At 38.8% G+C, this 21,456-nt stretch overlaps 1 protein-coding gene across 1 annotated transcript in view; it reads right to left on the reverse strand.

The window, feature by feature from the left end:
* Nucleotides 1-21,456, reverse strand: part of CACNA1D (calcium voltage-gated channel subunit alpha1 D) — a 165,598-nt gene that overhangs the window by 16,364 nt on the left and 127,778 nt on the right. Inside the window, exons 32-42 of the mRNA XM_050979491.1 lie at nucleotides 21,088-21,171; nucleotides 12,875-12,913; nucleotides 12,329-12,457; nucleotides 11,535-11,600; nucleotides 11,055-11,146; nucleotides 9,637-9,796; nucleotides 8,356-8,483; nucleotides 8,155-8,251; nucleotides 6,938-7,040; nucleotides 5,804-5,905; nucleotides 863-993 (exon numbers count right to left, since the gene is read on the reverse strand). Of these exons, the coding sequence (XP_050835448.1) occupies nucleotides 863-993; nucleotides 5,804-5,905; nucleotides 6,938-7,040; nucleotides 8,155-8,251; nucleotides 8,356-8,483; nucleotides 9,637-9,796; nucleotides 11,055-11,146; nucleotides 11,535-11,600; nucleotides 12,329-12,457; nucleotides 12,875-12,913; nucleotides 21,088-21,171 (1,131 nt within the window). The remainder of the gene's footprint in view (nucleotides 1-862; nucleotides 994-5,803; nucleotides 5,906-6,937; nucleotides 7,041-8,154; nucleotides 8,252-8,355; nucleotides 8,484-9,636; nucleotides 9,797-11,054; nucleotides 11,147-11,534; nucleotides 11,601-12,328; nucleotides 12,458-12,874; nucleotides 12,914-21,087; nucleotides 21,172-21,456) is intronic.

Here is a 21,456-nt window from a genome sequence, read left to right on the forward strand (position 1 = left end):
AGAAATAAATATATTTACAGTCTGTAGCAAACTGCTAATCTTTAACTGAAATTCACAAAGTCCCAATCCAATAAAAATGGTGCAGTGTATGATGTCTGGAATTATTTGAGAACAGCTTTCCATTTGCCTGTTTCAAAGTTCATTGTAGAAAGGCACCAGTGGAAAGAAGTTGTCAGAATTTGCTCTTTGGATCACATGTACTCTATGGACTGCTTGCTGCAGGCCTGTTGAGAGACAGGAGGCCAAATCTATTGTCCTTGTTTCCATGTGATAGCTCGTTTTAAGAGAGAGACAGAAGTGTGTGACATTAATGCAATATGTTAATACCTCCTATGATATAAATTCATGGATGAAAAATTCAGAATTTGCAAATAATAAAAAAATAGGAAGATAATTAACCCTTAGTGGAAAAGAAAAAGAAAAATGAGAACTAAGAAAAATTAAAAACCTATTTACTATGAGGTAATGCACAGCAGGAAGTTCCCTGAGAAGTGGCTTGTACCTGCCTTTCAGGTACACAAGAAATTGAACAGTTAAAGCAAAACAAAAAACATAAATGATAGCTCAAAGCTTTATTTATCCAATATGCAATCAGCAACTTTAGACTGTGATTTACCTGCTAGACTTGCTAAGAAATTTCATAACTATTGCTACTGTTTGAGTAATCCATAGAGAAAAAGTTTTTGCACTTACCTTGTTATAGACAGAACAGCAGGATTAGCTTTTACTTTTCTGACGAATAAGGGCCAAAAGTGTCCCAGCTAAATAAGATCCTGGCAGCACTGCACAATCATCAATATTCATCTACCTGCCATTTCAAGTAAGCTCACAGAATGGTTAGTTAAAAACAGAAAACAATCACCTGCAGGGCAATGGTGGTGTTCTTCGCAGGATATTTCCCCACCAGTCCTTGTTCTTTGCGTTTCTTGAATTTCCTAAAGTAGTCCTGTATCAGGAAGGTGGCATAGAACTTCCCCACGGTTACCTCATCATCTAAATGAACAGACCAGACAGATCTCTCCCAAGTCAGCACATTGATCAATAGCCTGTACACTCACATCTGGTTTGGGGGAAATGTGATGGGTGCAACAGGTACTATGCTTCCAACAATGGAGCCTGGCAGGGGCTCAAAAGCAATGTTTCAGCAAGCAGCTTTGTTCAGTCAGTTCAGTGAACTCATCCTAACAAAAGAGAAAATTCAATACTTTACCAAGACTTGTGTACTTCTAATAAGTTTCTACCAAAACCATGAACATGTTTGTATATACACAGAAGCTGAAGTACTGGCTTTAGTAAATAGATTTAATTAACTCTGCTATGTCTCACATACTCTGATGTTCATAAGAGTGACTCTGCCTTTTGCTGTCCCTGCTGAACCAAATTTGCTTGTTGGTATATGTATTGTGTCAGTTCTGTAATGCTGAAAGGAAAGCAAATTACTTCCATCAGTGAATTTTATACAATCCAAATAGGCAAACAACCAGGGCAGTAAAATGTAGCACTTTTATAGAGTCACTGTTGTGAACAAAATCCAAATTTGAAAGTTTCCAAAGGCAGGTGCCTTGTGAGGACACCAACACCTCCTGGTTCAGAGCAGGTTGAGAATGAATGGGGCTGCTCATGAGCCCACTGAATCATTCAGCTGGGCAAGTTTGATCTCTCAGGGACTAATGCTTGCCAGAAAACTTGAAACAGTTTTCTATTCAAAAACATTGCTTTTGTTGTCACACACTTTTTTTCCCTAGAGTAATCTGACATGAAGTTCCACTCCCCTTCCTGCTGTACTGTTTGATCTCCCCATGTTTTTCAGTATCCAGATGTAGATTTTGGCAACAGGATTTCTGGTTCCTGCAGCACATAAAAAGGGGCTGGTGTGGTTTAGGCATCACCTGTTTTTCTGTCCAGTCATGACTTGACTGAGCATGAAAATCTAACAAGCCCAGATACATTTTAACACACCTCTATTAGAAATTATGGGTTTTTTAAAAACATTTGATTAAAATTAAGTGTCTATGGATCTTCATCAATAATATGTGCAAATTTATCTCACTGAGCATAGTATTTGTAGCACTATTTTTACCTGTAATGACTTCTTTTTAGTATTAAATTGACTTTCTTCTTTTAGTGACTTGCTCTCATCAAAGAGGGTGGGGAATCCATTCCATGGAAAATACTTTTTAATTCTATTTTTACTCTTCTGATAAAATTTATCTCAAAATGAAACCTCTACCATGCAAAATCAGCTCCTCTCCTTATAATGTCTGAAATGGGCTGTATGCATGTGAGAAAGCACAACAGGCTTTAACTACAGTGAAAATGCACCCAGAATGTCTTCTCTCAGCAGTTTGTCTTTAAATATATCAAAACAAAAATAGTTATAACAATTGCTTCAAAAGATACTGGTTGGGAGACCAGTCTGTTGCAGGAAGTATCTTAGGATATTAAAGAGCCTGCTCTGCCAAACTCTGACAACCCCTCAAGGGTCAGAGCCCCCCAGTTCCTGCCAGGAAAGGAGGAACTAGCAGGAAATATCAGAAACACCTCACAAGAAAAGCTCACCAGTCTATGGCTTCTGTCTCAGCAATAAAAACCTTTCTCATTGACTCCATGCATCTCATTAATAAACGTTTTGTGAACATTTGATTTGATGTTCACCTGTAATCATGCTCTGCAGCTCTTCAGGAGCACTTTTACACTCTTGTATTAGGATGAGATCTCTTACACAGCATGTAATGCAAACTTGCCTTCCCTAGTTCAGACAAATCCACTGATCTGCAACATGGCTCTGGTTTAACTCCCCAGGTAAGCCTTTCCCCATCCCTCATCCTGTTTCATTCCAAGTACTTGAACAGAGCTTTTAAGGCAGTGAGTTAGCAAATGGCTCCCAGAAAGAACAAGCAGACAGAGGTGACAGACTGGCTGTAATAAACACTGCTGTGGTGGCACGGCTCAGTCAGGCTGCCACACTGCCCTGCCACTGACTGTGCCTGGGATGGCAGCACTGGGACACACCAGGATGCAGAAATGAAGGGCCCTTGCTGAGCACTCTGGACATGCACCCTTTGTCACAAGCACATCAGACAAAGGCACTGCCAGTTTGCTGGACTGTGCCAAAGGCTGGCTGTGTCCCCACCGTGCTTGTGCATGTCACAGGCACAGCCAGGCGAGCACACTGCAGACACGAGCACACAGGAGCTGCTGCCTGGCCAAGGGGAGCCATCCTGGACTCTCTCTCCTGGGTCACACACATATAGCCAGGTACAGACAGCTACAGGAAGGCAGCTAAGCATAACTGACCACAGAACAGACAAATCACTAAGTACAGCAGTAGCACTCCTTTCAAAAGGAAGCTCTTGGAAGAGGCAAAAGGTACTAGGCAGGATTAAATGGATTTTCAGGTGAAGACTGGGAAGTTTAGAGAATATAGGTGAGTCCTTAGTGATTCTTAGGTATTTCTCTTACTCTCTAGTCTCATTCATTCATCAGACACTTGACTGACATTCTATGTTTTTGTAAAGCACTGGCACCTTTCTGTACTGAAAATGTGTTGCTAACTATTACCAGTCTCACTGAGTTATAATAAGAAGATATTTAATCAGTACTGAGAATTAACTGTTTATCTCCAGTGCATCTATTTATAATCCAAGGGGGGAAAAAACACCTGCTATATGGATTATTTTTATTCTGCTCTGCAAATAAGTGTTCTGGAGACATGGCCATGAGCCACAAAGGACCCAGCATTCAGTAATACCAGCACAAGTAACACTGGAGCAAACTACTATAAACTGCACCTTAATAAGTGTGAATGATTTTAACATATTGAATTTGAATGGTATTTTGATTCATATTGAAGAGAATTTTCAATCTCTTGGGAAATTGTTATTATCAGCTGTCACTGGTGTTAATTCATAGACAATCTTCTGTTGATTATTAAACATCAAAACTAATTTCTACTGTTCACTAAACTATTTTACACTCCTATGGCAGAGTAAAATAGCTGTATTCCTCTTTTTGTCTGGGTAGTTTGCAATATTTTCAATTTTCAGGTAAATCATAACAAGGTCTCCAGAGTAGCAAAGTAAACTGGAATTGAAAACTCATAAATCTGCAGGAATTCCCAACACATTCCCATTTATACTGGGTTGCCAAAGCCATCCTATTTCCTATCAGTTGAGCACAACCAGGTTTTCAGCCTTCCAGCTACACTGAAGAGCTACATTTTCAGAATAAACATTTAGCAATGAATTTTAGTAGAGCTGAAAATAAATACAGAGCTTATACTCAGCAATGAAATGAAGCTGAAGTTAAGAGTGAACCACTAGGTGAGATTAGTTCTAGGAATGTAATCTGTACAGGTTTTTGTCAGATTGATTTAGGCAGGCAGAGCTCGCTATTCTGAAGCATGCGTCTCTATTTCAATAAAAATGTAGGGGAATAAAGTTGGCAAGAGGCAACACTAATTCCATGCCACCACCCTAAAACAGAATTGCTTCAGAATATTCGGAAAGACTCATAGTTGAAAGGAACAGAGGCTGCAGAAAAAGCTCAAGCACATAGTTACAACAATAACAAAGCGATTCATCTATGCCATGCAAGCACTCAGGTGTAAGGCTAAAAACAACAGAGTAGAACACAAAAGTTGTTTTAAATGTGCAGTATCAGTTCCCCCTTGGAGAGTCAATTTAGCCAGGTTTTTGGCTTCATCCCCACTATTATCCAGCAGCCACCCCACCAACAGGCTGGCTCCTCCAGCCGCAGAGCTGTTGCTGCTCCTGGGTGATGCCAAGAGCAATGCAGGCAGCGCTCCTCCTCCTGGCACTGAGCATCCCCTTCTGAGCCATTCCCTTCCAGGGCCAGGGCCAGGGGCTGGAGTCTGAGCAGCCCTGGGAGCTGCCATAGGCTGTGAAGGCACAATAAATTACAACAAATACCAGGAGATTACACTGGATTTGAGGATTGGAAGTCGGGGTAAATATACCCTGAGAATGAGTGACAGTGAGACAGATCCTGCACCTTTAAAACTGGAAAAAGCAAGTAGAAAACAATCACCTAAACCTGCACTACAGCGAATTAATAAAAATGTATATATTGAAAAAGGCTAAATATATATATCAGAATATATATATTTACAAAGAGAGATATTGACATGTCTTTTTATGGCACATAAGAGCATTTAATAAACGTGCCTTGTAGTTCTCACAAATGTTTGGTGTCATTAGAATTCAGATATCTCTTTAAATGGGCCACATTCATATCTCAGTCTTATCAGCATAAATCTGAACCATTTCCATCATCTGTGGAATGGCTCTGGTTTAAACTAGTGTAACTGAGATAATTTAACTTCTTGCTTTTTTAATTTAGCCAAAAAAAAATTTAAGCTGGCAATTAATTCTTTTTTCCTCCCAGAAGTATTCAACATATACAAGCAAATAAGCTATAATGTAGCATAGTACAAAACATGGTGTTTTGCTCAATGCATTGAAATCAAGCTAGTTTATTTTGCTGAATGATTTGAAATCAAGACTATATTTAGGTCTAATAAGGTATTTTTTTTTCAAGCAAGAAAATAAGCAAAACCATTTTCCTTTCTCTCTCATTTTGATCTAAGTTTCACTTATCAGTCCTCTATATATTGCCTATTGCAATAGGATATAATTGTCTCAGTATTCATTCTGCTATTTTTTGTTGTCCTTAAACCCCAATATAATTGTAAAATTTAGCAGTTTTATCCCTTTGGTTCCTGACACTCTAGAGAGACCAACAAGCACAGAGAACAGCACATGGCAGAGTTTATCGGACTGACCGCCGGCGGGAGGGACAACTTGGTCAAGCAATTTCATGCTCGTTTTCTTCCATATTTTCTTTATGACTGCTCTGAGTTCTTCATTGGCTTGCTCCAGGTTACCTGTGGCAAGGAATGGCAAAACAGAGGATGGTAACTATGGTTATCAGCTGCAGTGAATCATCCTTTGGATATTAATTTGGTGTATACAATTAAAGACTGTGACAGAGATCCTTTGGGGCAAGCCCAGGCTACGTGATGTAGCAGACTACTAAAGAGAAAAAAAGGCAAAGACAGCAAATTCCTGGTGCTTTCAAAGGCAGCTCTGGAGCAGTGCAGAGTTCAAAGGTGACTTCCAGACCTTGGCCTCTCTCTGGTCATTCCTGCTTAAATTGTCCAAAAAGTGATGACTTTTTCTTCACAAACCACTTCTTCCTCGAAGCAGAGCTAAGCCTTTATTTACTTAATCACAGTTACTACTCAGTTGCACAGGCTTGAAAGTTCAAACAACTGAGTACTGAGCAATATTTCATCTCTTGCATTGCTCACACAGCAATGCCTGAGGGGCCTTAATCTAAGTTTGTTATTGCCAGCTGAACCCAGAACTGAAAGCAGTAAAAGATGGCCAAAAAAATTGAAAAATCTGTAAAAGCAGATACATCTTTGAAACATCCCACTATCTTTAAAAACCTTTCCCTCTTTAATGTGAATGAGAGAAATCTATTCAACCCAGTCAGAGCTGGCCTCAACCAGACTGGGAATGTTGCTTTCAAGTGTGCAGAAGTTGCACTACTGTGAGATGCAAGGCACTGAGCTAAAAGGAAGTGAGGAAGGAGCACCTTATTTGGGCAGGAAGGGAAATTCATTCATTTCTTGCAGTAGAACTCCTGCTGTGCCAGTGCTGCACATTTTCATCTGACCAGACAAAAACACAGAAGAATTTCTGAGGTATCTTGGGCTGTGGCCTCACTATTCCTTTCCTTTCCTAGCAAATCATTCCTACCAACAGTGAACACAATCCACGACCCAAAAGCAAACCAGATCCAGTGAGACCAAGGCAGTCCTACTCACATCCAACAAAAGAAATCAATTGTAACTTTTCCTCATCGTGTTTTCTGACAAGGGCAATGAAGGCTTTACAGTGAAGAGCCTTACCTTCTGTTTTTATCTTTAGAGCAGTCCTAACCAAAGCAAATAAAGTAGCGTTGAACATGACAGTCCCATCACTGTTCAGTGGCATGTTCATGGCTACTAACCTCTGAAAATGAGACAAGGAAAACAAATGTTGATGCTGCTTTCTTTGGGAAAAAAAAAGCAAATTCCTGTAATGTTAATTTTTGAAAAGCTGATGTGTTCAAATAACAGTATTAATGAGAGGGATATAAATTATGTAAGTTCTTCAAAACAAAGTAGAGTTTTCCATCTTACCTGTGCATAATATGCAGTAATTAAGAACAACATTGCTTCTTTTTGATTTTCATGACACGTATGCTTATACACAAGTTAAAACTGCACAGAAGATTTCTTGAGCTATTTAATGAGCTAACTTTCCAACACTGAAGCTCAGTTTTTTACTGAGTCCCCCTGTGCCAGTACTGAGGACAAAAGCAGTTGAGGGCACGCACTCCAGCTGCAGTTGTGCCCCAGGCTCCCCAGGGGTTCCTCATGCTCCATAAAGAACCAGAGCACCAGGTCTGAACTGTCCCAGCCCATTCATTCCTCACTGATGTTAGGCCATCTACTCAGAATTGCTGTGAAAGGGGCTTTTCTCTTTGGTTCAGTCCATCCTTGCACGAGAGGTCTCCATCTAGAGCAGCATTGCTGTGACCCTGACTGCCAAAAGGACACAATTTCATCTATCAAATCTTTTCCTAATGTCTGACTTGGATTTTCTTCTATTCTAGTCTAAAAGCATTACTTAATGAATAATTGATGTTAGCCTATAGACAGATTAGGTTTGCCTTAAGTACTCCTTGTGACATTGAATTCCATCCCAGAGGTTTTACATGCCAGCTTCACCTATTTATAGAACAGATATACAAGGAATCCAAATGACAGCAGTTTGTATCAATCCTTCAATTAATAGGTTTGATCTTATTCCCAATGAAATCGCTAAGATCTCAATATCCATAATTCTGAAGCCATCAAATAATGTAGCAATCATTCAGTTCCTTTGTATTGCTTTGCAACTTTTACATTAAAATGCCATTAATCCTCATCAAAATTACACATTTTGCCTGAAAGATTCTACAATATTTTAACTTCCCATTAATTTTCTGTCTTCTCACTTGCTGCTACATATTGTTACACACTGTTATTCACTCCAGCCTGGTCTATCACCTTGCAGTCAGACAGAATCAGGGGGAACCCACCTTGCAGGCCACTCGGTGAGGGCACAGCTTGCCAAAACCAAGCGGTGGCTGAATCCGTCTCAGCAGCGTCACCACGTCGAGGTGCTTTATCCTTCCCCTGGAACAACACACATCAGTGACCAAACATCCACTCCCAGAATATACACCCTGCTCTGCTCTTTTTTACCAGATAAATTATGTCAGAGAAATGATCTGACTTACTTTGCTTCAGGGTCATATTCTGACCATATTCTTTTGAATTCATCCAAATGATGGGGGCCCAGAATAGACCAGTCACGTGTCAAATAATCAAAATTATCCATAATGACAGCCACAAATAAGTTTATAATCTAAAAAAAAAAAAAAAAAGTAATTAAGAACAATCTTTCATGATTATTTTGAATTTTTATCAATTTAATATGTAGGAGCTTAAGAACTTAAGTAAATCAATAGTTTTTGGCAAATATCATCAAATACCACTGAAAATATTTGCATTTAAATAAATGGAAGTCTGTAAAAAATGACATAACAAGAACTTGGTATTTTAGAGTAGTCTATTTTTTGACATAGGCTACAGCACAGTTTTGTTTCTCTTCCTGGATTTACCAGATCCCACTACATCAAACTGAAGAATGGATCCAATTCACACATTATGACACCCTGTGTATCTCAGCAACAGGATTCAATCTCATGACAATACATTTTGTTAACACAGAAAGTGACACAGACCAACAGAACATATGTTTACATCAGTTCACAGAACTTTGTTGGACCACTCTCCTTCTGCAAGGAAACAATTACTGTGAATAGAACAAATCAATCAGCTTATACCAGACACCTGCAATGAGCAAAAACATATTTCAATGATTATTTCACAGCAAATAATCCATTTCTGCCACAAAGAAAGGTTACTGTTCATTTCTCATGTGCCACACATGAGGACACTTGTAGAGATGCAAATCCAAATTCTGCAAAGTTTAAACAAAACAAACATCACTACTGCTCAGTCATGGGAGCTGCAGCTCCATTATTAATGAATATTTAATGGTACCATTGAGAAATGCATGAAATAACAGCTATGAAAAGACTCAGCCAACTACCCTGCACACATGTGCAGTCAGAAGAAACCCTCACGCATGGGAATTTAGAATCACAGAATAGTTTGGGTTGGAAAGGACCTCTAAAGGTCATGTACACCAATTCCCTGCAACAAGCAAGGACATCTTCAGCTGGATCAGGCTGCTCAGGCTGTCCAACCTAACTTGGGATATTCCCAGGGATGGGGGTCATCTACCACCCCTCTGGGCAACCTGTGCCAGTGTTTCACCACTCTCACTGTAAAAAATTGGTAGAAAATATAGGTTTTAGGACTCTGTATGGAAAAACATAACCTTGCCAAAATATTCTGGATATGGAATTTTCAGTCATTCACTCTACTCTTCCTTCAGAAGAAAGCCAAAATGCCAAAGCTCATTGCTGTTAATAAGCACAAGCTAAACTCACCAAGAATGCACAGAGCATGTAAAAACTGATAAAATAAATGATGGCAAAGTTGCTTCCACATGTGTATTCTTCCCCAGGATTATAATCAGATTCTGGATCACAGCGCTTTCCAGGCAAACATGCCAGCATGATTTCCTGCCAGGCTTCTCCAGTTGCACACCTTCAAAACACCACAGAGATAAATTCAGCATTATTTGATCAAATGGATTAAAAATGAATTCATTTGTTATATTCTGTACACATTGTATACAATCATAAATGTGAAGACAGACTGTGAACATTTCAGAGAAGGAACTAATTAAAGAAGAGTGTAGAGCAAGTTTTAGAACTGACAGGCATAATCTGACATTGCAGACACATTTTATAAGATAGAGTAATGTACTAAGGCTTGCATATAAAAACTGTAACCCCAAACTGTGATTTACAACTTAAACACTTATTGCAGTGGAGTTACTGTGTACAAAAGCAGTGTTGTGTATGAAAATCAGTCCTAAAATTTCAAAGTACATATTTGCAAAATATGAACTTTCTCCTGAGTTTGAAGAAATGCCTCTCTCTAATTTCTGCTATTGCTTTTTTTTCACAGTTCCATAAAGCCTGTGTGCAGTCCCACAATTTCAAATTTTTAAATGACAATTACATAATTATGACAACTTTAGCTGTGTTCATTACCTGGTGTCAAAGGCATAAAGTGACTTAGATGTCAGTGGGTGATGCCTTCGATGCTAGGAATGTCCTGCCAGTTTTTCCAGCCAGGTGAGTAACAAAGCAGAGGAGCTGAATTACAGAATCTCAGGCAAGAAACAGCTCAAGGTTGTCACCTTTAGAGGCATCCCTGTCCCGTGTCATTTTCTCCTTGCTCCAGGACATTTTGAAACACTCCTAGCAAGTGTTTGCCACCTTCTTAAATTCTCCAGTCATGAAAATCCCATAACCCCCCCCCACCGCCACCCCATGAAGATTTCACTGTCTTCACCATCAGGAAGTTCCTCCCATGGCTCACCTGGTATTTCCCTTCTGCCAGTTACACCCTTCAGCAAATGTAAAGAACAGTTTATTTCTTTATGTTTGCAATAACTTTTCGTTTCTTCAAATTACCACACAAGTTGCACTTCTAAAGATACCAGCAGTAAGGGCAGAGCCTTCTGCAGCTCTCCCCATGCTCAGGCAGGTTGATGTCTGGGTGCAGCTTTGGGCTCTGCCTGAATGCTGCCCAGAGGAGGAGTTTCACAGGAGCTCTGAGGAGTTCAGGTCTGTATCAGCCCCTCAGAGCCCCTGTGCCAAAGGATACCCAGCACACAGCCACAAACAGGAGGAGCTCACTGGGCTGAACTGATTCTCAGCTGCAAACACATTTTGCACATTTTTCATAGATCAGTGAAATGGGGTGCACTGAGTGGGAGCTGAGGTTTGCTTACCTGAAGAGAAGAAGCACAGCTTGGGGGAAAGTCTGAAAATTGTTGTTTCTGTTTATTTGATTGTTGTCCCTCATGGCCACTTTTCCAAATACCTACAATAAACCAGAATTTTGACTCATATTCCAGTGACCTGTGCTGTCAGAGGCTGTAGGCCTTGCAGTCTAAACTTCCTTCAGGATGCATGAAATTTCACAAAAACACTTTAATTACATTTTAATTTTTAATTTTATATATATATAAATGCAGTAGATATATCACATAAACAAGGAAAAAAAAAAGGCAGCACACCAAGTTCTTCTCCTGTGTCTTTTGGAGTTTCCTGATCAAGAAAATCAGAGCCAAATAAAGATTTTTCCATTACTCTGAAAGCTCTGCCTTCTATATAGCACCACTATCAAAAGAATGTTTCAATAAGCAACTTAAGAAACAAGTCTCAGACAGATCTGTACTGCTTTTAGTGCCAAACCAATCTCTAATTACCTGCATTCCAATGACAGCATAGATGAAGAACAGCATGGCTATCAGAAGGGCAACGTAAGGCAGGGCCTAGAAAGGGACAGGTGCATTGTCTTTTAATAATCTCACACCATCATTTCTATTTCAATTTGCAAAAGTCATTTCTCTGCTCAACACAGCCTCTCCCAAGGTTTTTCTTCCTATGCAAGTGCTTAAAATGTTATTACTGTCACTCTTAATACTCTGCTGCATGCAATGTACACCAGCTTCATTGTATTTTAAATTACTTCTTCCAGCAATCCAGAGGGAAGGATCATCTTTAGTGTTTTTAATTTTTCTTTCATTACTGATTCTGACAAAGATACTTTGTTCTATACAGTTACAGAGTTTCATTAACTTCACATTCATCAGTTTCCAAGAGCAATGATTCATGTGTCTATTTCACTTATGAAATTGGTTTTATGTAAAATATGTGTTAAATTCTTCTTTTGCAGTCATCTAATAAAAGTGTGTGGAAGCATGAGATCTATGTATGTCAAACCTATCACATCTCTTTTAAATATGCCAAATATTTTTCTGGAAGTACCATCAAAACCTCACAGTAAGAGCTAATATTAAGTGACAAAGAATGACCCTCAGACTCCCAGAAGTAACTGGTGAAAATAATTTTGGCATTGGTATGCAAATATATTTAAATATGCCATTATTGATAACATTAGCTAAAAAAAATATTTTTGTGTTCTACAGGGTATTGCTTCCTAAAATTTGGTGTATAAATGGCTGTAATTATAAAGCAAATTTAAATAAGTTGTGCTAACCTGAAATGACTTGATAAATGTCCAGAGTAATGTTCTGATTCCCTCTCCTCTGCTCAGCAGCTTCACCAACCTCATCACACGGAAGAGACGGAAAAAGGTGATGGAGATCCGAGCGCTGTCCTCAGAGTTCTGAAGAGCATCGGGAGAAGTCAAACCAAATACAAACTCAAACATGCAACACTTCCAGAAAAACAACATCAAATGCAAAGGTGGAAGAGGTAAGATTTGGAAATGTATCTCGAGAGCCTGTTCACCTTAATAACCATGGTATGAAAGGAAAAATTACATGCTGAAAACACAGGACCTGTAGAAATGCTTCACACACCACATGCATTTCCAAGTTTTCTGGTTTGTTAATAGGATCATGTTGGGTTTGTTTGTAATAGACTCCAAGAGAACACTGACAATGAATGCAAACCACTGCATAACACCTTTGCAGTCAGACAGGAATGAAAAATACAGAAAAACTTGGTGGAAAAAAAGACATGGTAAAAAGAATAAACTCAAGTATAGGTAAAACCACTGGGGTCACTTTACTGATCTTACCCCAGACTCATCAGTTGTGACTGTTTCAGTTGGCTTTGGCTTTAAGAAATTAAGAACATTAAATATTAAAATCAAATAAAATATTTAAAAAGTTAGCTTAACCATAAGCAAAATTAAGAACATTTTTTAATTTCTAAATGAAAATTAACATCTTTCAACTCAATATATGTCCTGAATAAAACATTAATTCCCTTATTAAACCATCCTCTTATCTGTTCATGTTGGCTGATTCATAATGAAAATTGCTGGTATAAAACACGTTTAAAAGATTCAATGGAAAGCAAATACAAAATAAAAGATCTGCTCCCATATAGGCCAAAAAATATTAGCCATCAATTTTCACAGGTTGCATGAAATCATAGCAGGAAGCCCACCTAAAACTCAAGAACAAAGCTTTGGGGCCAAACTCGCCTTTCAAGGTTGTTTTCTGCTCTGCCCTTTTGGAAGCTGATTCCATCACTGGAATCTAAGCAGGGTCAGGTAATTGTGTCTGACACCAGAGCAGGAGCTCCCTCACTGCAAAGAGAATTCACTGAGGGGACTCAGTGATGAGCTCTGGGTGTTGCAGTGGCCAAAGGGACACACAAATTTCTTAGCCCCAGCAGGGCGTGGGAGGCAGCTCTTGAGCTCTGTCCCCACACCTGAGCTGAGGGAACAGGACCAGGCATGGACAAAGGGATCAGGATTTGATGGATCCTTTTGGGACAGATCTGTGCAGCCCTCGGGAGCTCCAGGGAGCAGAGAGGCTCACACAGCTCCTTGTTCACAGGGCCAAACTCTGTGTGCTGTGAGGGACATCTCACCCTTCTCCTTTTATTCTCTCTGATTTTGAAGAAACTTTCCTGAGAGCCTAAATGGTCCCACACTTTGCAGAGCAGGCAGCAAAGCTTAAAGGACCAATGTTCTGTGCTTGCTTGTGCAATGACAAACTCTCAGCAGCTTCTTCCAAAATTGGAGTGCCTTTAAAAACATTTATAGCACCAGAAAAAATGGGATTTTGGGTGTTGGATCCCAGTGATGAGTCTTACCCTCTTGCCTAAAATATCCTCCTTTTAAAGAGGCACCTTTCAACAATTCCTGTCACTCAGAGCAGCAGTGAGCACAGTGCCACCCAGAGCTGCTCCAGCCTGCTGTGGAGGCACCAGCCACACTCAGTGCCACACTCCACCTACTCAGATCTCACAGGCTGCTGGTACTCAAGGTAAAACTTGAGGAGAAGGAAAGGAAAAGAAAGGAGCTGATTCTGAAAATATATTATGCAAACTTATCGTTGTAAAGAAAAGCAACAAGAGGTAGTACTTTTAAAATCAGACCATTATTAAAATACTAATTGTGTTCTCTATTACTTTCTTCTTTCATATAAAGGCATCACTAGGGGGAAATAAGGTAAAAATAATGGTTTGCTCAACTATGTGCAGGTTATGTATGGATAAATTACTGCCCTTCCAGGATATCAATACATTCTGAAACAAAGAATTTTTTAAATGTATAAAGGATTATTAATAAATTCATGCATTAAATTAAAAAACAACCCCAGATCTCCTTATTAAACTTCAACAAGTAGAGTATTTGTAAAACTGGCTGTGATATCTAAACTTTCTTAGAACTTAAATCAAATAGATGGAAAATCTGCTGCTAAGGGAAGACAACTGCCTCATTAGAAATTCTCTGTATATTTCAACAATCTGAAATAAAGTCATCAAAATATAATCAAGGAAAGCTTCATTACCAAAAACACCATAAATGTCAAAATATCACAGATCATGGAAGCAATCTTGCAAAGCTGCCTACCTAAATCAATCCCAAACCTGCACCACTGCACACAGACCCACACTGCTATTGACTTTTTAGCACAGAAAAAAAATCCTTTTGATCTTAAGCTTTAAAGAAAAAAGGTTTAATTACACCTTCTGCAGATGAAGCCTGAAATGTCATATTAATCTCTGGTGACTGACTCAGGTTGAGCTTGATACTCTTTTAAATAGTGAGCAAATTACTTAATTTGCTTTGGTATTTTGTATGATCAAAAACTGAACATAGTATTTGACAGACAGAGATCAGATTAAATCACAGTATCATCACAAATTGACACTTAAAAAATGAAATAAAATTTCAGGGTTGGCATTTGGGAATTTTTCCCCCTGGGTTTTATGGGAGCAGGATGGGGCCCCAAATAGGTTATCATCAGTATTAGGATGGCAATATATAATGGGCTAGATAACACCAGGAAAAGGACACTTTGGTCCTTCATGTCTTCATTTAATAATTTTTCCAAATGCAAAATTAATGAGTTTGCATTATGACTTGGTTATGGACAAAAAGATCTCAAAAGGAAAAGTCAGTAAAAACAATGTTTTCTACGTATAACCCTCTTACTAATTACTTAATTCTCACTTTTAAAAATGCAGAGGGGTCAGATTACCCAAACTATGTGATCAGTTCTACTGGAGCTGCTCTGGAATGATGAACTCTCATTTTATTTTTTGTCAGGAGGTCACTGAAGGGATTTGTGTTTGCACAGTGGTGTCTGCCCAGGACTGCCCAATGCACACTCCCCTTACAAGTCCCTCTTCTTCAGCTTCTTTGGACCAAGAAGTCCTTGCCTGGATCTGATGCTGCTGGGGAGTGTTAGGATGTCATATGCAAGAAATTACAAATTATGGACACTGAAAAGTGCAGGCCAGTAACGAAAAATAAAAACACTTTGTTCACAAAAAGCAAATTGTACAATAATGCCAAGGTGAAGATAAATCTAGAAACAAAGTAAAAGCATGAACTCCTGATACAAGAGGAGTTTTTCCTACTGAAGCTGAAAGTATTCATCACTGGGCAAGTGGTTTGGGTTTGACATTTTAGGGTCTATCTAATTTTTTACCTTCTTTGGCATTTCCCTCTGATAAGACAGCAGTTTAGTTTATTTTACTAATACCAATTTTAATGAAGCTAGTGTAGTGATACACCACAAAAGAAACATGTTTCATACTCATTTAAAAAGCAAATGCTCATCTGGGAGACAAAGTTAGTTAATGGTCACATGTGTCCATCCAGCATGAAGCAATGCTCAGATCTGGGAAACTGAGATAAAGGTAAGACAACCTTCAGCACCAATAACAGACAGACTGGAAAAACCAGGGTGTCTGCTTCCTACAGATAAGGGAGAACCAGACAGTGCCCAGGCACACAGCCTGGTGTCAGCACCAGAGACACCTCTGCACACACACTGGAAAGGGGGCAGTGCATTTTGATCTTGTACATGCAGGGAAGAGTTAGAAAGGCCTTGAGACTGAGGGGGACAGGCTGAGCACAGGGCTGGTATCTGCTGGCAATGAGATACAATACAATACAATTATCTGTGGTCAGACAATCTCCCTCCAGCCTCCTCTTTCCCCTCATTTCCCACCAATCATTCCAATGCTACTTGGGACTGGCTGGTCATTACTGGGATTCTTTTGTCCCCCAAAAACTGGGACTGTGTGATTCCTAAGATGGCAGGGGTGCTTCTGTCTGCTACAAGTCTGGCAGTGGTCACAGCTGGAATAAATGGACAGCTTCTGCTCTCCCTGCTTGGCTGGCAGACACTCTGCAGGGAGGGGAAGGAGCACAGACACTCCCTCATGGCTCTGCCTGTTCCATCAGCCATGGACCAGTCACACCCAGAGCCCAGGGCAGCAAAGCACTTCACAGCCATGTAATTCTGAGCCAATCCTTAAATAAATCAAATAGGCAGTGATATGTGATTTTTCTTTTTCACTAAATTGAAGTGCAACACAACAGTTTTCTTCCTTAAGCAAACACAATCCTCAAAAAAATAAAACCAATGACCAACCTAAATTTCTGACTCACTGATGAAAATGTTTGCAACCTGCTACCAATTTTGGTCAAGTACTAGTGCTGCTTATGAAAAATTTAGCACATTTCCTAAACAGGAACTCCTTGTTACACAAATGTTTGCAACAAATGTTAAAAATAAACATCCTGACTATAAAGAATTTCAGTGTCGAACTGTGAACAGTGTGAAACAGATTGGATCATGCCTTGGAAGGAAACTCTGTGCTTAAACAAAAAATAAACGTGGTGAAAAGCAGTGATGTTAGTAAATGGTGCTGGTCAAAAGCTTCTTTTCTACATATTGTGCCAAAGGGTTCAAGAGTATGTCAGAACAAATGACACATGATGATCATGTCCTCATCACCATAATTAAAGAAGGAAGCATCTGAATGACAAACACACATGATGACAATAGCATTTATAGCAAAACATTCAGGTTGCCAGAATATCTCCAGAAATGTGTCCTGTGAGTCCATGTGCATCAATACACATGATTTGTTCAGAGAATAGTTACTGCAACTCAGATGTGAGCAAGAAATTTTCATTGTCTTATCTGTGCTCTCTCTAGTCCCTGTTCAACATGAACCAAATGTCCATAGACATCAACCAATTAAAATTTTCAATGTGAGAAACCCCTGAAAATATTTTTATAAGTGCCTCTTCCCCTGTAAAGGATGCTTTTAAGTTCTAAATTCACAATTAATATGTTATTATATGATAACCAATTTTTAAAAATTTATTTCTGACTCCAAATTAGATATTACAACACTGCAGAGATTTGATATTGAACTAAGAACTCACACCAATGAAAGCAAAGCTGTATGAGATCATAGTTTCTGACCTACCCTTAAGCCTAAAGAGAAATGTTTGCAAAAGTTCACAAAATATATCCACAGTATCCAAAAATTCAAATTACTAGCACCAACAGCTAAATTCTAACATATGATGGGGTGCATAAAGTGCTACTCAAACTAAATTGGACTGCTCTTGCTCAAAGCTGAATCCTGAATCTCTTACAGGATTTTTACTCCACTCCTCCACACAAGCACAAGATCAAGATTTGAGGCAGATGGGTTTCCCTGAGGGGCTCAGGAGGAAGACAAATGGTGTTCCTTTAAGCCCTATTTCAGTAGAAAACCTGAAGGGATTTTTTATGTCAAGAATAAAATCAGTCCTATAAAGATGGCATTAATAATTTACATAAAAGATGAGGAAAGGCAACTCTCCATTATTTTCTCAACATGTTGGCAGCACATGAATGGTAAAAGAAACTTAAATAAAAAATGTGAATTAAAACCTTCACAACCACTACTGCAATGATGTGATCATGCTTCTAAGTCATTCAGTGATGGTCATCCAAATGGCTTCTGAGCTGACAAATAAGATCACTTCTATACAGCCAGGCCAGATTGAAACTTGTATATTATTTCCTTTTAACACCTTATTTGTTCATATTTTATTTCCAATTTCTTTCTCTCTCATTCTCATAAGTTATTTACCCCCTCTCCCAGATTAGACTGACCATACTTTGTGTCTGCCAGTCATTACTCTGCATTTTTAATTGAAAAAGAGCCATTTCTATGACCACACAACATCTTGCATGACACGTGAAACTTTCTGAAAACAAAAGGCCACAGAACCCAGAAGTAATTATATAGGTTTTAGTAGTGATTTTAATTTTTTTTTATTGCTATACCACATCTATATTTACTTATATATACTTGCCTCTAATAATTTCTAAAAATAAAATGAACATGAAAACCAATTAGGTTCATAAAAGAAGGAGGTTGAAGAAAGGGATATTAAATGAGAGAGTAAATTAAAAAGATAATCACAGATAACATTTTATTTCCAAAATATATGTTGCTCTGAGGTGGTTCATTTCTTGAGTTGGTCACTGATCCAGTCCTTGAGAATGCTGAGCAATCCTGTAAATTGCTTAATCCATTAAAGACTGAATTTCACAGGCATCAAAAATACTCAAACTACAACAATTTCCTGGAATATGTGAGAGTGGGAGGTTACTGGATCAGAAGAATCAGCCTCAGGGAAGCATATATATTCTTATAAAGGGTTAAAAAATTAACAAAATAAAAGAGATTACATTTATTTTCCAGTATTAAATACTGAAATCAAGGCAGTGTGTACCTAGACAGTCCAATCCATTCTCCTGTAAAAACTGGGTCAGGTGCAAACTTGTAATGGGCCAGAAGAGCTCACTGGCCTTGCACAGGACCTAAGCATCCCCAGGTGCACTGTCAGGATGATGCTGAGCTGTTTCCACAGCACAGGGCAATCCCACCAGGGATCCCACAGCAGTGTTTAGTTCACACTGAGGACATGAAATATTCACCCTCATGTCTCCCTTGCACTGCTCAATCTGGATGGTGCTGCCCCTACAATTAGAGCTGGGACAAGACTGATTTTCTGTCAGTGCTGCTGATTTACCCTGCTCAAACAAGGCTGAGCTTCCTCAGCTGAAGGAGTTTCTATAGGGGGAATTTTCACAGGTGCTGTTTCAATCACGATTGAAACCCTATTGGAAACAAAGCCTCATTAGCATCCCAACAGAGATGCAGCTTTCCCAGGATCACTGCCAGCCTTAGATAACAAATACAGGTGGAATGGCACAATTCAGAATGCTGAAAAAATACTGAGGAAAAGATTCTGAAATACTGGATTTGGATGACAGAAATTTACACTCAACTACTCAAGTAGGAATAGTTCAGTAGAATCAAAACAATGAAAGTAAAAATCTAATAAATTTCCCTGGATACTCTGCAACATTAAATGTTTCATGTTGAAAATGGGAAATCAAGGCCAGAAATATATAGAAACCATAATATATCCTTGACTTGCACAAGCAAAGCACAGAAAAGTGGCAAGACCAGAAACAGACAATGCTTAGTACACAGAGAGCCTGCTGTGCAAAAGTAAAAGAAACCAAAGATGAGCATTTTTTCTCTTGTGAGAGTAACATGAAAACTAAGAAATGGCAGAGCTGGTTGTTGTCTGTGGTGTGCACTTATCTTGGACATAGTTACTTGGTCTCCAGAATATTTTCAAGACAGCTGTGAGAATGGCTAACTCCCAGTGTTCTTCCCAGCTGACAGCTCAGTCAGAGTTACAAGGAGTAACACTGCTGAATGCAGACACATCTGCTTTGGTCATGGAAGCACCTCTGAGCTATCCCTCAACCTCTTCACAGTGAAATGCCCTATGCAGTTATGAGGGACAGCTATTCTAAATGATTGGTCTTTTTACTCTCCTGAAACACTGTGCTCACCTACACCAGTACTGCTGTGAATGCAAATCGTGGGTAAATTGCAAATACTTGAGCTGTAAGACTAAATGTAAAACTTTTCTGGGGAAATAAAACAAACCCTAAAGTGAACAAAACAGAGGGGGGAAAACAATCAAAATAAATCAGAGGCAGTTTTTACAAAAGTGCTCTATGAAGAATAATTATGCTTAATTAAAGAAAAGAAAGAAAAGTCTCAAAGGGACCCTGCAGTTCTGGGCTGACTGACCCTCCCTGTGAGCTCAGGTTCCTTCAGTTCACAGGAAGATCCATCCCCACAGAACTGAGAAAAATCAGTCTGAAATCTAAAGGTCAGGATAAAGTTCTTCTGTTCTCATGTTCTCTCATCACTCCTCAATTTTCTGTCCAAAAAGTCAGTCAGTCATGAGATTCTCACAGTTTAACACAAGACCAGGAAGCAACTTCAAGGTGAATCCATTGTCCAAACACCTATAATGTGCAATGGCTATCAGACAAAATTCTGGTAAATTTGGAGTTTTCTCTTAAAGTACTTGGAGTTTTCCAAGTACTTTAAGAGTAATTCAAACTTCCAAGCACTTACTGCAAGATATGAAGAAAAAAAAAAAAAAAAAAGGACTGGGAAAAAGCAAACATTCTATTTTCCACAGCATGGAAAGCCTGACTGTCTATGTGGCCTTCTTCTGCAACCTCATGAGATATGAATGGCCTTCAAACCCAAACCTCTCACAGAAAAAGAAATCATCATTTGTTGAACCAAGCCACTGAAAACATACAGAATCTTGAATTATTTTGGTCACGTTAACTACAAAAAGCAATGAGCTTCAAGTAAGACAGTAACATAAGCTTAAATCCTTTTTTTTTAAATATTTTCTGTGCATATATAGAAAAACAATTTTTATTGTCTCACTGTGCTGTGTGCAACTATATAAGTATATTAATAAATAACAGCAGCTTGTATAAACATCTGTATCAGTGTTTTGGTATTTGATTCCAGGCTCAAACATGCTTTTATAAAAAAGGACTTTTTTGGGATTAAGTTTACATTTTCTTTATTTCTTGAGGACAGAAATTACTTTTTAGTGCACGAACAGTTGCTACTTACATTAACTTCTGTTATAGCAATATCAACGACGCTACCAACAACAATTAAGGCATCAAAAGTGTTCCATGCATCAGTGAAATAGTGCTGTTAGGACAAGCATTCAGCAGAAAGAGAGCAAGAGAAAAACACAAACAGAAAAAGAGAAGAAAAGGACAGTGTTATAACACAGAAACACTCTAGGCTTCTCTGATGTACCACTATACAATCTAAACTTTCCCTTTCATAGCTAAAAAAGATTGGTAGAAAAAAAAGGCTATTTATTTCCCATATCAACATAATTGACCTATGACTGGTCTGTACTCAAAACTTTAGAAACATCAGATCAAAATCTGTGACTTGTCCAGATGATGGAAATAGTGGGGAGACAGA

Source organism: Serinus canaria, chromosome 12 (assembly GCF_022539315.1).
Source record: "Serinus canaria isolate serCan28SL12 chromosome 12, serCan2020, whole genome shotgun sequence".
NCBI lineage: Eukaryota > Metazoa > Chordata > Aves > Passeriformes > Fringillidae > Serinus > Serinus canaria.